The 14,292-nt window shown below is 41.8% G+C and overlaps 1 protein-coding gene across 3 annotated transcripts in view; it reads right to left on the bottom strand.

The window, feature by feature from the left end:
• Positions 1–9,521, bottom strand: part of TAF1B (TATA-box binding protein associated factor, RNA polymerase I subunit B) — a 50,308-nt gene extending 40,787 nt beyond the window's left edge. Inside the window, exons 1-7 of one of the 3 annotated variants that reach the window (XM_048071277.2) lie at positions 9,353–9,521; positions 8,451–8,549; positions 7,864–7,951; positions 5,897–5,994; positions 5,507–5,602; positions 4,795–4,927; positions 1,130–1,286 (exon numbers count right to left, since the gene is read on the bottom strand). In XM_048071277.2, coding sequence (XP_047927234.2) covers positions 1,130–1,286; positions 4,795–4,927; positions 5,507–5,602; positions 5,897–5,994; positions 7,864–7,951; positions 8,451–8,549; positions 9,353–9,370 — 689 coding nt within the window. In that variant the 5' untranslated portion in view covers positions 9,371–9,521. Of the gene's footprint in view, positions 1–1,129; positions 1,287–4,794; positions 4,928–5,506; positions 5,603–5,896; positions 5,995–7,863; positions 7,952–8,450; positions 8,550–9,352 lie in introns of those variants that run through there. The other 2 variants (XM_048071278.2, XM_048071281.2) reach the window with 2 other exon arrangements.
• Between the last annotated feature and the right edge of the window lie 4,771 nt (positions 9,522–14,292).

The raw sequence follows: 14,292 nt of genomic DNA, 5'->3' as shown, positions 1-14,292 counted from the left end.
AGCTAGAAAAGTGGAGGGGGGTCAGCAGTACAGGGGGGCAGGGGCCATTAAGGAAGATAAGGCTCTGGGATAAATCAGTCAGACTTTCAGCACCAATACTAGTTATGTGCACCATATACGTTACCTTGTCTTTTAGCCTACAGGTTACAGATTTGAAAAAATCAAAATTAAAGAACTGAAACCTGACATTTTGAATGAATCTTGAATAGGTTTCTCCTCTACCTTGCCCCAGTGCAATTTGGATCGCCCACTTACAGTTACTTGATCTTCCTGCTCCTTAAATTTTGATTAAAAAAAAATCTCCCAATCTTTTTAAAAATATTCACTATTTCGACACTTGTTAAAAAGGAGCATCAGCACACAAAAAGGTCTTCCAAGGCAACTCCAAGAACTCCTACATGTAAGCTATATAGGCCTGATTTAAAGTACTTATCACTAACAACAACAACAAACATACTTGACAAATTAATTTTCATTCCTTACGAAAATAAGGAGCGTGTTCATATCCACGTTGTAGGGGGTAGAAGGGAATTGCATTGTCAGCAGTACTTTGATGATCCCCATATTTAGCACCAAACCCTGCTGTTAGAACATTTTACATCTACTATATTAACAGCTCTATTATTACGAACTCTGATGATTACAGATAAAAAGATACAAAGACAAAGAAGGACTTCTTATATTAATTCCTGCGTCCCCACTCCAGCGCGTGAAGCTGCCTAGCTACCTTCCAGATCGCTGTATACTGCTGGCATTGTTTGTATGATGACACTGACGTAAGACCTAGCGAACAGCTACTCATTTCCTGGCATGCTGACAACAGCAAAAATAGCAAAAACGTGACCATACACACCTCCAGCGAATCTTAAGAAATTTCAAAGGAGAAGGATAAAGAGCTTCTGTAGCACCAAACCCTTATAGCTTTTTGAGATTCACTGCAAGCAATGGAAAGGAATGTTCTCAAAAAGCAGCTTCGCAAATTACGTTGGAGAAAGGATAAGGAAACTACTAGTCGGGGACTTCTCGCTGTCACTGAGCAAGCAACCAACAGGGCAATAGTAAAGCTCTAATTAAAAAAATATATATTATTTATAAAAGCAACAAATATTTCACTGGAGACCGTTCATACCTTAAGAGATCAGATAACGTCATCGGTTCTCTCAGCCAGAGCAATGCCATGTAACAAATCGAAAGGGTCATTGGCATCGACATCCTCAGCTTCTCCTTTTGATTCTTCATTAAATACAATCTACCATCTACCGATCCAGAGCACATAGAGGTACATTCTTTGGTTTACGTTAAAAACAAAAAAGAAAAAACAAGTAATTAATATGACATACACACAATCTTGGTATACAGAACACAAGATTAGGGAGCGTCCAAGGACCATTGTTCAGCAACTAGTAACATTTTTCTAATCGTTACTTTGCAGTAGCTTGGTAGTTTAGGTATTTTTGCTAATAAACAGCTTAACTAATTTATTCATCTACCATAATGTGCGAGGACAACCTGTTTAATCAAGTGAAATAGCAGTTTATGAAGACATTGGACCATATTCTGAGACAAACCTCACGCTGGTACCCATAAAACCAGACCATTCAGTGGGAGCTGCACTTAAACTTGGAGCTCTAGAAAGCTGTTAACTCCTATACAGCATATAACTAACAGTAGTCATGAGCTGGGAATACTATTTTCCCTTTGATAGATACGGGAGCAGTGGGAAAATGAGGGCAAATTCTCTGTGCTTAAATCAGTACCTTGGAAATAGGGATTAAAACAATTTTAGACTTGAGCACTTCAAAGTCTTCAAGTTAGTTAGTTGTGACTTGTGGTCAAGTCAGAACTTTAACAAGAACAGTCTACACTGCAGAGACTTTACTGAAGTTACAGTGTGTATCCATCTGCCACAAATTCTCTAACTGTGGAAAAGTAGGTATTATTTTAGAAAAACTAAATTAAACGAAAAAAACAGTTTTAGAACACAAATGCATCAAATGGTAAAGAGGGTTAAAACAAACAAACAAAAAAGCAGCCACAAAACAAGCAAACCTCCCTACATCCCTACTGAGATGAATCATTAAAAAATGAGAAGCAGCAACAAGAAATTTAATTGAGGGGAGTGACTTCTGAGTTAGGAACCTTTTCAGCAGCGAAACCTTGGGAGTTCAGGGAAGGAGGAAGAGAAAAAGAAACGCTTCATCATGAAGCAGCCAGGACAAATGAAAATGTTTTGTATTTAAAGCACACCAACGTAAAACACCAGCCTCTGTGGAGGCTTTCCCCACTGTTTTCCCACACGCCGTTCGCCTGTTCAGGCAGGAACAGTGAAGGCTGGATCCCCAGCTCCCCACCTGGAAGCTGCAGGGCCACAGCAAGCAGCCTAAAAAAAAAAAAAAAAAAAAAAAAAAAAACAAATTTAAAACTTCAGAGGACTTGGCAGCTCCGTGGTTATGCTGGTGGGTGACAGCCAGGCCTGTGAGGTGTCAGTGGTCAGCAAATACAGGTGTGGAGCCCACTGCTACAGAGGAAGACGCTGCAAATATTGCATTTCTGAGCCAGAATTAGGCTTTGATGCCACCTACCGGCCCCTAAAACGCTGGTCGGTAGTACCAGGGAGGCAGCAACAAGTTAAAAGAGCCAGCTCACAGACACTCCTCATGCAGACTAAGAAATGGTCTAGACTAGAGGATCCCGAGATGTCTGCTGTGCATACGTGCGCTGGAGAATAAAGGCAGGAGCAGCAGCTAATCCTTTTAGTCAACAGTTTCACCTTTTACGTGGACACATGTGCTTAAAGGCAGCTTCGTGACTGAAGCTTCATTATTAATTTCACATTCAACTCAATTTAAAATAATCCTCATTATATTTGTGGCCTTAATGACGGCACACAATTTCCTTTTATTTCGTGCAGCTTATGCAAGGCATGACAGCACACAATTACACACATCTAATAATTTAAGGGTTTAATAGGCTTCCCTAGCAATATCTCAGCGCTATACTCAGTGGAATTTGCTATTATCTGTACACAAAAATAACAAAAAAATAAATTTTAAAAAAAAAAACCACTTGCATGTTGGAGAAGCTTCTTAGGAAATAAAGAGTGTTGAATCTGTGGCAATAAAAAAATAAAAACAGCACAGGAGAGGAAACCTCTGAATCTTCATAATAATTTCTGGTCGACTACAATATATCTAGTATTTCTCGTGTTAAATTTCAATATACAAACGATTTCTATGATTGTTTTATTTCTCCTAAATGTACTTTTAGTGTCACTAAGCTCTTATCCACTTCAAGTGCTTTTAGTGGAACAGGCATGGCTACTTAAAGGTGAATTCAATCTGAAACAACCAAGAACAGCATGTTAAATTGTGGCCTATCTTAAGGCTATGTAGCTATTCCAAAACTAAAATTCCAAATATTATTCTAAATTATTCTATAAATTATTGTAAATAATAAGAGACACAAGTACTAAGGAAGAAACAAGTTTCTCTAGACACAAAAAAGGGAAGAAAATTCAATGGAGTATTTCACTAGAATTTTTTCACTAAGTTCTTTCCTATCCACACAATATGTATTTGTTTAACACTCAGGATCTGCAATGTGCATGAACACACAGATTCTTTACCTAAAAATCTTCTCATTTTAGTGCAATAGGATGAAAAGTGTTTGCATTACATTGGCAAAAGTTTGTCACCATTTTTTGCACCCTTTTTCCCCACCTCTACTTCTATTCAGAAGTTTTAAAGTTTCTCAACATTTCTAATTGCTGCAGATCAAGTTTCTCATTCTATTATCATTTCTGGGCTTTATGAAAAAGAGAAAAATGTGAAAGAACAAGATTGCATTCTTCTCAGGGTAGACAGGCAATGCCACAGAAGAACAGAAATAGGACGGAGAGAGGACCACATAACATGGGAAGAATAAACATTGAAACAGACAAAGAAGGAAAACGTAAACAAAGAATAAAGAAAAAAAAGGCAAAGAATCAGAAGTTTAGTGTAAGCAATACTTTTCAAATATGCCTTGAAATGGATTTCCAGTATCAGACATTGCAGCACTGTCCGGCATTACACTTGCCCAGCACCAAAGACTCCAGTTTTCTATAACATTTAAATTCAAATCTTTATCATTCTGTAAATGCTTTCAAGTTGATTTGGGGGCAGAAAGAAGAAACTGACGCAATGTTACAAGAAGAATTTTGATAAAAGAGGCTATACGGAAAGCAGTAAACAGAATGCAGAGACAAAAAAAATACAAAAATACCAAAAACACAAAGGAAAAATATTAGAAAGATAAACAAATACAAAGGGGAAAACAAAAACAAAACAAACAAACAAAAACCACAATACCATAATATTTAGAAGAAAAAGAAATGAGAATCAACTCTTATTTTTTAACTTGAAAGTTGTGACTGACAACTCTGCTGTTAGTTTAAGTGCTTATTCTTTAGAACCACAGTGTTTGTGAACATCCAGCTTTGCAGATTAATACCACTTTTTTTCCCCACCCCAAACAGGACGCATGGAGCAATCTGGTTATAAAATACCTTCCTCCTGCATTTCCAGGCCCTGTTCAACTGCCATCTCCTTGTAGGAAGGGGAAATAAAATAAAATAATAAGAAGTCTTCTGCTTCTGGTAGAATATGAAGTACCCCAGTGGCAAATAGGACTGAAAACTACGCTTTCTAACCACACCTCAACAAGTTCTTCCAATTCAATCTACACAACTTCACAGAGGATGTACATACAACTCTACAAAAACAGTTTCCAGATACTTCGGGTCATTGCTCCTACCTGAGACCTTGCCACTTGACGAGGCAAAGCTGCAATCTGTCTGTAGATCTCCATCGCTTTCAGAGAGAGATAACAAGCGAAGGAGGCTAGGTCTCTCTGGTTCACTGTCCATGTCTGTACTGCTATCACACACCTGTTTTTGTAAACAAGTCTCAGTATTATCTACTATTAGTTACTGTTTTGATCTGAATAAACAAAATAAAGCATAACAGACGCAAGATCTACAGTAAATTATGTTAAAATGTGAACAGCGTGGATTTAACTTGCTTTGTGAATCATGAGTGTGTAAGGAAAGCCTACAAAAATATTTTTTAAATATTTCTCAGCTCAAGACAAAATAAAAGAAAAAAGATTTCTAGTGATCCCATTACATTCCAGTCTGCTACAATAACCAGAAAGTAGGCAATTTATAGAGGTAAAGTGTGATGAAAAAAGTAACTTTGGAATAACTTATTTTTTATTATAATTTCTGCTCTATCTACATGCAACGTATGCCACGACAAAAAAAAATATTTTTAAATAAGCAACTTTCCATATTCAGAAGTATTTGTTTCTTGAAGTGGAGGAAAAAAATAGACATGTGGTACCCCATTTAGAAGATATTCTTCATGAGATTAATGTGAGCTAGATATATAGCTTAAACAAAGGTTTATGTTGCTGCTCTTTAAAAAAAAAAATCCCACATCTCATGGGATCTGAGCTTTTCACTTACTGATAATGCTTTGACAGCTTCACCAGCTGGTCTGTCACAATATGCCTGTTGGCTCTTCTGGAGGTAACGCCTCCAAAAATTGCACAGAATTTCATCCTGGTAAATAAAAATGGACAATGAGTAGTGCAAAGTTTAGAAAACCATTAATTTCTGAGAGAACAGAGCATAACTGCTAATTCAGGAATCTGAATAATACTCCAGCTCTGACTTCATTACCTCCAATTTATAAATCATGTTTTATAATTACCAGGAAAATTAAGTTTGTTTACTTGTGCTCAGTAGTTCTTCAAAAAGGGGGTTATTTGAGTCACTTGCAAAATTACAGTATTTTTAAAAACAGCCCTGGTTGCACACTCATAGTATATAGAACTTACGCTGATCTTTACGTACCTTCATTTGTGGACACACTCCTAGTGCTTCCAAAGCTTCAGCTTGTTTCTTGAGTACAAGCTGAAAGCCTTCGCAAACATACCATTCCCAGCCTTCCTCTAATTAAAAAAAAAAAAAAAAAAAAAGCTTTGTTTCCGTTATAAACAAAAAACAACAACTTATGCGCACTTATTTCCACTTAATATTCTGATCCAGGACAGGACAGAGACATGTCTCCATTAAGTAACTTCAGATCCAAGAGCAAAGACCAGCTACACTGAATATTCCATTACCTTCCATTTATTCAGTCTTAAAAAAGAAGAAACATTACTGAACAAGTGATTTCTCTGCACATTTCCCAGCAATAATATGTTTCACAATAATTTCTAATATGGCATTTGAAATCAAGTGGAGAGTTGTCAAGTGACCAGTTTTAAAATAGCTGAGAACCTATCATTAAAAAAAATTAAATACAATCTTTTCTTTCCCATTCCCAGTGCAGAAAACTGGAATACATTATGTTGCAGTGGTAAGTCAGGGAAAAACACAGCATCACCATGTTCTTTACTGTTGTCTCTCACTGAATCATACAAACTTAAACGAAAGTTTCTCAGCTATTCAATGCTTCTAGCATATCCCAACAACACATTAATTTTGTAAGGAGTGGGCCTCTTCCAAACTATTCACTGTTTCCTCAGACAGCATGATATTTACTTTTCACCCTTACCTCTCTATATTTGCTAGTCCCTTCTACAGGCTTTTGGCCTTAGAAAATTTCTCTGCATTTCCTAACTTCCTCTGCATTATTCCCTCCACGCCTGTTCTTCATTTTTGTTCCTTCCAGTCGCACCTTGCCTCTCACCATCCTAGAAGTTATCTGCCCAAAGTTTCTACCCTGCTTTAATGACATTAGCTTTACCTGGTAACCAGAGATACAGCTACTCCTACAGAAGTAGGAAAATAAGCTGTCACAGTGTAACTTAACTGCACTTGCAGAAGGGACTGCATGCAGGTAAGGATTTCTTTCTTAAGCACGGGGGATAGCTAATGACAACCCCAAAAGGAGAAGTAAAAAGCTCAAAATGTCACACAAATCAGACTTCAGGAGCAATACAGGATAAAGACAGGTGGAGATATTAAGGTTGCTCCCTTTTTCACTCCTCCCTTCGCTTTCCCACAATTGTTCTTTTCAACGTAACGCAGTAATCTACTGCCACCACAGTACAGTGAAGATAGGTTAGCCCATCAGAGATAAAAATAACCCCACACTTCATTTAGCATTGTAATGCATTTTTGCTCTTTGAAAGTGACCACAACAGTAAAACTACTACCCAGCACTCACAGCGTACGTTCATAGCTACAGCAGCAGCCTCGCCATAACGTACACAGCATATCACCATATACAATGACTAGTGTACTTCTCAGTCATGAAATTAAAAGTGTAGAAGTGACTCGGGATGAAAGATGTTATGCTGAACTAATTTACTCTAGCTATTGTAACTGTATGAAATCTCATCCACATCTGTTTCTGTGTAGATCACAGGGCCAAGTTCCTTCAACGCAAGCTGAACTTACATTCTTTGGAGTCAGAGCACTGTCACATCTCACCTACAAAGAGAGACAACTTTTCTCTTTTTTGACAGTCATACAAGGAAGAACCAAAGGGACCACCACATCTGAATGAATGCCATGTGTATCTTCAATGAGTATCGGCTTGCACAAATCAAAGTGGTGGTAAGTAACGCACAGCTCTGCTCAATGCAAAAAATCCACCACCAGCTTCACAGAGGCACCTCTGCCTCAGGAATTCACTGAGGCTGGGGCTGCTGAAGGTTCTGCCAGCATCTGGGGGATGTACTATGTTCCTGATCTTTGTCTTTTCTAGCTATTTTTGGCCGTTGTCAAAGACAACGTGTTAGGTGAACCTTGACTGAACTGACCCAACGCTTTCACTCTTAAGCAGAATACAGAGAGAAGCACATACGTACCACTTTTTCCCCGATTTCTTGAGCCTTTGGAGATTGTCTGTATTCTTGCATTACAAATAACTTCAGTGTTCACAACATCTCTAGTTCTCTGCAAAACAGTAATAGGTGTTAGCAAGAAAAAGGCCAGGCCTAACTTGCGTCAGGTGCTCCATCATAAAACAAAATGGAGGAATTTGTTCAATTTTCCTGAACTAAAAAGAGACAGACATTTTTCGTTCAGAAATACCAAAAATAGAGAGTGACTATCCTGGACACAGAGGCGACATGCAACAGAGTTTGCCTACCCCAGTACTGTACTGAAGTGCAGCAATATCCATGAAATACTTTTAAGGCACTCAGACACCATAGCAGCACTACGGCTACAGCAACACCATGTCTTACACTTGCTCGTTTTAAACTTTATGACTTGAAGTAACAGTTGTTTGCAATAGTGTTCAGTCAAGCATTAAAAAGGAAGAATCGCAATACTGCCTTCAACTTCTAATGTCAAGGAGAAAAACCAAACATTTTCTTATATAAAACAAATAAATAAACAAACAAAACAACCAAAATAAACCTATTTGAAGGTCAACATCTTAGGTTTTTACCTCAGTAACATTGTGGCAAGTTCTGCAATAAAATCTGCCTCCATCAGTAAGACCCCAGTTTACTTCTGAACATTGTGCACAGCGTTCGTTGAAATCTCTCTAAAAGGAAAAAAACAGAGTTTCACATGCATTCAGATACAAGGAGTAAGACTACTACTCGGCTATTGCAGAGCTTTGGAAATGATTTATGGACAAGTAAACACGTGCCCTTTATCTTAGCTCGTGTAGATAACGCATAATCGCAGCATTTGCTGTTAGCTGCAAGTAACTGAAGAAGAAGCTGGCAAGATACTTGTGCACATGAATTTTAGTATAAGGGGGACAATAATTCACACCTAGGGCACTGGGCACGACACGAGAAACAAACAAAAAACACCTATCAGAAACGAAAAGGGAATAAAATAAGACAGAGAGCAGACACTGAGAGGTGAAAGTAAAACTAAGCTTCCAGAACTGTGAAGAACCGCGTGGAAGAAAGCGTGCACGACTGGGTGATGTGCCCAGGAGGAAGGGGTACTTCCAGGAGAAACTGGGGAGAGAAGGGAACATGGGGGGAGAAGGAGGACAGAGGGAAACTCTCAGAAAAAGGAGAAAAGCGGGGGGGGCTGCGGCGTGTGCTGGGGCCGGGCAGCTCCCTGCGGGGGCTCTGCCGGGGCTGAGGGGACCCTAACGGGGCTGAGGGGACCCTGCCCGGCCCGGGGGGACCCTGCCCGGCCCGGGGGGACCCTGCCCGGGCCTCGCCCGCCGCCCCCGGCTGCGCTGCCGTTCCCCGCGGCGCCTCCGCCCTCCCCCGCCGCAGCCGCCGCCCGCGGCCCCCGAAGGGCCGCCGGGGAAGCGCCGCCGCCGCGCTCGGGCTCCGTCCCCAGGCGCAGCAGCCGCCCCCACGGCTCCCGGAGCCGCACCGCCTCCTCCTCGTCCATGCCGGCAGCCGCCGCGGAGCCGCCCCGGGGCTCCCACCATGGCAACCGCGCCGAGCCGCCCCGCCGCGGCCCGGCTCGGAAACGGCAGCCCTGGTGCTTGCGTTCCGGCCCCGCTGCTTGTCCGGGAGCCTCCTGGGCGGCTGCTCCGGGGTTACGGCCCCCGCCGTGGCTCGGTGGCGTTGGTCATGGCTGGTGGCGGGTGTCTGAGGGCGTCCCGCCTGCCCCAGCGCCCGGTGTCCCGTCCCGCCGCCATCCCGCACCGGGGTTGGATGAGGGCTCTGAGGGGGGTGATGGAAGGGCTCGCCGAGGGGGTGGAGGAGCACACATGGTCCCCGGGGAGAGAAGGACACTGAGGGGGCATGGGGGGTTCCTCGCTGAGGGGACATGGATGCTTCATCTCTGTGGGGACATGGGGTGCGTCACTGAGGTGATGTGTGTGGGTGCTTCACCTCAGAGGGGACATGGGGGCTTCACCTCTGAGAGGACACAGGGTGCCCTCACTTAGGTGATATGTATGGTTGCTTCACCTCAGAGGGGACACAGAGGCTTCACCTCCAAGGGGACATAACGTGCTTCACTGAGGTGACATGGGGACTTCACCTCCAAGGGGACATAGCACACTTCTCTGAGGTGGTATGTAAGAATGCTTCACCTCAGAAGGGACATGGGGGCTTCACCTGTGAGAGGACACAGGGTGCTTCACTTAGGGGACATTGAGCATTCACTGCTGAGGGGACATGCAATGCTTCACTGAGGTGACATGTATGGATACTTTACCTCTGAGGAGACACGGGGACTTCACTGAAGAGATATGGGGTCTTTACCTTTGAGGGGACATGGGGCACTTCCAATGGGGACACAAGCTCCTCTACCCCCGGGCCACCACAGTGCCCCTTCACTGAGTGTCCTCAAATCATCCTGGCCGTGTACATGCACCGTGTCCCCCGCAGGCCCTGCCGAAGCTGTTGAAGGAGACTATTACTGCCTTTACAAAAGGAGACCAGAAGAACTCATTTAACTATGTAAAGTGCTTGGGGATCCTTGAATGAGGGAAAAGATGATCTGAAATTCACCTTCATTTAAAAAAAAAAAAAAAAGAACCACCACCAAACCCCCAGATCTTGATGTAGGTCTCTAATTTCTGGTACACTAATAATAATGTTTACACATGTCTAAACACTGAGATCTGTTATTGCAATGAATTTGCCCACAAAATTGGAGAACAGGTTTATGCCCCTTTAAAAAAAAAAAAAATCCTTTAAGTGAAAGCATGGGAAAAAATTAAAGCTAAAATATACATAGAAAGAGGTGAGGCTCCCTTGACAGCTGTGGTTACATTGATGTTGGAGGAGATGTACAGAGCTAGAGGGGAACTGTTTATGTTCAAGACAAAAAGTTATTACTCATACCAACTGTGATCTTTTTTTCAGTGTGGGATGAACATTTGTAACACCCATTAAAAGGAATTATGCATATAATTCCTGACATGGTAAAAAGGTGATTGTCAGCCTCACAGAAATGTAGCTAATATTCTGATGAAACAGATCCTACCTGTGATTTTAATTTCCATGTTTTTTGTTTGTGAAAGTACAGTTCTGGGAAAGCAAGGCCATTTCATGCGTTGGATCTTTTTGTAATGAATTTCTAAGATGAAATGCTATCTTGAAAATTTTCAGAGCAGCTATATTACGATAAAACAGGCATTGCTCCTGCTAAGGGCTGTGCTTGTGTTTGACGATGCTGTGAGCGGGCCACGGGCCATTGAATCAGTGGATTTAACTCAATTGAAGAACTTGTTTAAGTTAAGCGTGGAAGTGACTGCCTTGATGCTTTCATAAGGCAGGACCTCAGAGGCAGGACTTCTGTTTTCTAATTACAAGTGGTCAAAAAAATGTTAGAGGAAGCACAGTCACAGGACTCTGCCAATTGGTCAAAACCAAAGCATTTCATTTTCAATGGTAGCAGTTGAAGATAGAGAAGAAAAGAAGTGTGACAGATAAAAGAAGAAAAGTGTGAGGGACTGCATGGGGACCAATATTACTGTAGTTCTGGGCATACCAGTGTAATGGACAAGCACTTACTCTGCAGGTGAAGTAAAAATATGAAAAGCTACCAAAGTTTAAAAGGAAAGTTGTACAAAAGTAATATTGATGGTACTAGTTATGTATTCGTATCCAGGCTCTAAATAACTGCAAAGCTTCTATTAGTATTTCTTAAGACCACCAACTAACTAGTGTGGACTAGTAATCTGGTAGCAAAAAGTCAAGGCATAATAGGGGTAGCAAGTCTTATATCTATTTCTTAAATATTTTGTGAAATGACATGCTTAAAACCGGTTTTTCAGCATATAAAATGATGTGTAACCTTTGTCCCTAATTACAAGTTACCCAAGCATACTGATAGGGGTATGATAATTTCAAAGCCAGGAGACAGACTGTCTTCCTGCTTCAGCTCACTTTTCTAATTAAGATCATTATGCATACTAGTCAGATTGATTCAAGGCTCAGATAAATAATATGTCCTGTTGTTTCCAATGATTTGAATTTTTAATGAACCAGGTTCCACTGCTGATATCACATTTCTGTCTCTTGACTGCAGACTTTCCACATGTGAAAACGCAAAAATTACATCTTGAACCGGAAGACGTGTCCTTTGGCCTATCCTTCAGGATATTGCTCATGAAATTGTACTGGCTCCAGGATAAGAACTTCTGCAACAGGGTTGCTCCCTAGAGTCCAATATAAACTTTACCCATTGTGAGACACCTACTACAAAGAGTTGGAGCAGAAATGCAACCTCAGCTGCTCTAAAGACTGTGAAGATTAACAGAGGGCAGATCTACCAGATTCTAGTTTATAGCAAATATACCTAGTTATTAGCACCCACAATTTGATTTTTGCACCTTCAAAAAAGGAAAGTCTCTCCATGGCACAACTTGTGTTTAAAGACATATGGCAAACAAAGAGAAGTTAGGAAAACAAGACGGAGGTGCTTTTATCTGAACCAGCTGGATTTACTCTAACTGATCTCTAAAAGAGACCACAGTATAGAAAGGGAAAAGCTGTGCCAAGCAGAAGTGCAACAGAGACAAAGCTGTGGAGATACAGTTGTGTGAGAAGCAAAAACAGGAATGAACAAAGAGGGAAACGCTGATGGAGCATAGGGTTTGCAGGCAGCTTGGCAGGGGAGGATAGCCAGGGAGGGACTGAGCCACGTGGAGCTTTGAAGGAAGCAACAAGAAGAATGAATTTAATGCTACAGCTTGGACAAGCCCAGCATTGCCTTGTGATATTTAGCGTTTATTGTCCAGCTTCAGCTCTCAAATTTTTATTTTTTTTAAATGCATTTCTAGCCTTGATGAACTTGTATATATGACCTTGAACATCCCAAAAAACAGAAAGCATGTAACTTTTTTTTTCAAGGTTTACTCAGGTTTTCTTGTGCCATTCTTAGGATGCAAGCAGCGTAAAGCTGAATTTTTGACTGGTGAAAGCAGCAGCCAGGAGGGAGGGCAGACATATCAAGTCATGCACTGAGCACGGGGTTTGCACCATCGCCTTCTGCTTTGCACATGTGCTGCGGCCCAGCCCATCTCACACGGGCACATTGCAACGCCACAGGCTCACTCCAGTTTCACCTGTGGCTCCACAACACGGAGAGCTGTTGATTATCTGTGATCATCAAACCGTTTGTGTTGGAGGCACAGACCTCAGAGAAGGACATCATGTTCAGATGAGCTGCTCTAGGGGGCAAAACTCTTTAGGTTCAAACTCCTCATGTGGTCTGAAGCCGTGTTGACTTGTGGTCAGAGATTAAGTTGTTTGGGAGGTCTGCCTGGGGATGCTGGAGGCACGTAAAGACCTTGTTGTGGGACCTGGCCTTCACGAGCAGGTTCTCTTCCTGAGGAGCACCAAGCTGCTTTCTCTCTGTTCATACCAGCAGAGATTACACCCTCGGTACTTGGTGACTGTGCTCATCTCATTCTAGAGGGCTACACAGCAGGGGTAGGTCACTTTGAGGAAAGAAAGTGATCTTAGCAGCCACAAAGGAACAGAGCGGGCAGTGGGTGTTTGAATGTCCCTTTCCACATTCCAGGCATGTATAATGCCTTTATTTTATCCTTTTCCAGGTTTATTAAACTGCTAACATCTACCATTCCTTCAAGTTATATTACTTTTGATTGTGTCAGATTTTGTGTAGTTTCTAGCTTTTTTATTACTTTTTTTTTCCTAGAGAGAAAAATACACAGCATACTAAAGGGGATCTCGGTTTCCACTATAGCACTGTGCATCCACCGGGCCCTGAAGATCACTCTCAGATGCATTTAATCTACAAATGCAGTGGCATTTTCAAAGGAATCGAGAGCCACCTTGTGGAGCTGGGATTCACGAAGGGGCTCCAAATAATACTGCTGGGAACAGCTGCTCCTGGAAAGGAATTCAAATCCAACAGGATGCTGGAGGTTGCCAATTAAGTAAGCGTGCGCATGTCTGTGCATATTCAATACATGCACTGTGCATCACACAGCTCCTCTGCTGATTAAAACTGTGTAGAAAAGAAGCACACAGTGGGCAGTGGGAAGCAGGAACGTAAGACAAGAGGGAAATGCGGAAAGTGGCAGAACCAGAAGAAAAATAATGCGTTCGTTATACTCTGCAAAGCCTCGGTGGAGGGGGAGAGATTGTTGTTGTTCACGGGGCATTTTCCACCATGTAATTAATTAAGTCCTCAAAAGTACTGATAAGTTTTGGAACCATTCTGTACAGATTTCTGTGGCAGGCTTATTTTCTCCAGTATTCCTCCATTAACACCAAGAAGTATGGCTGCCAGGGCCCTAAAGCTGCCCCATATGCCATAACATATGGCAAAGATGGGATCATCGATGGGCATAATCCATAACTAGAGATGTTCTCTGGTCATTG

Source organism: Anser cygnoides, chromosome 3 (assembly GCF_040182565.1).
Source record: "Anser cygnoides isolate HZ-2024a breed goose chromosome 3, Taihu_goose_T2T_genome, whole genome shotgun sequence".
Lineage (NCBI taxonomy): Eukaryota > Metazoa > Chordata > Aves > Anseriformes > Anatidae > Anser > Anser cygnoides.
Note: the sequence above shows the minus strand (reverse complement) of the source record. Positions and strands in the feature narration are given on the sequence as shown.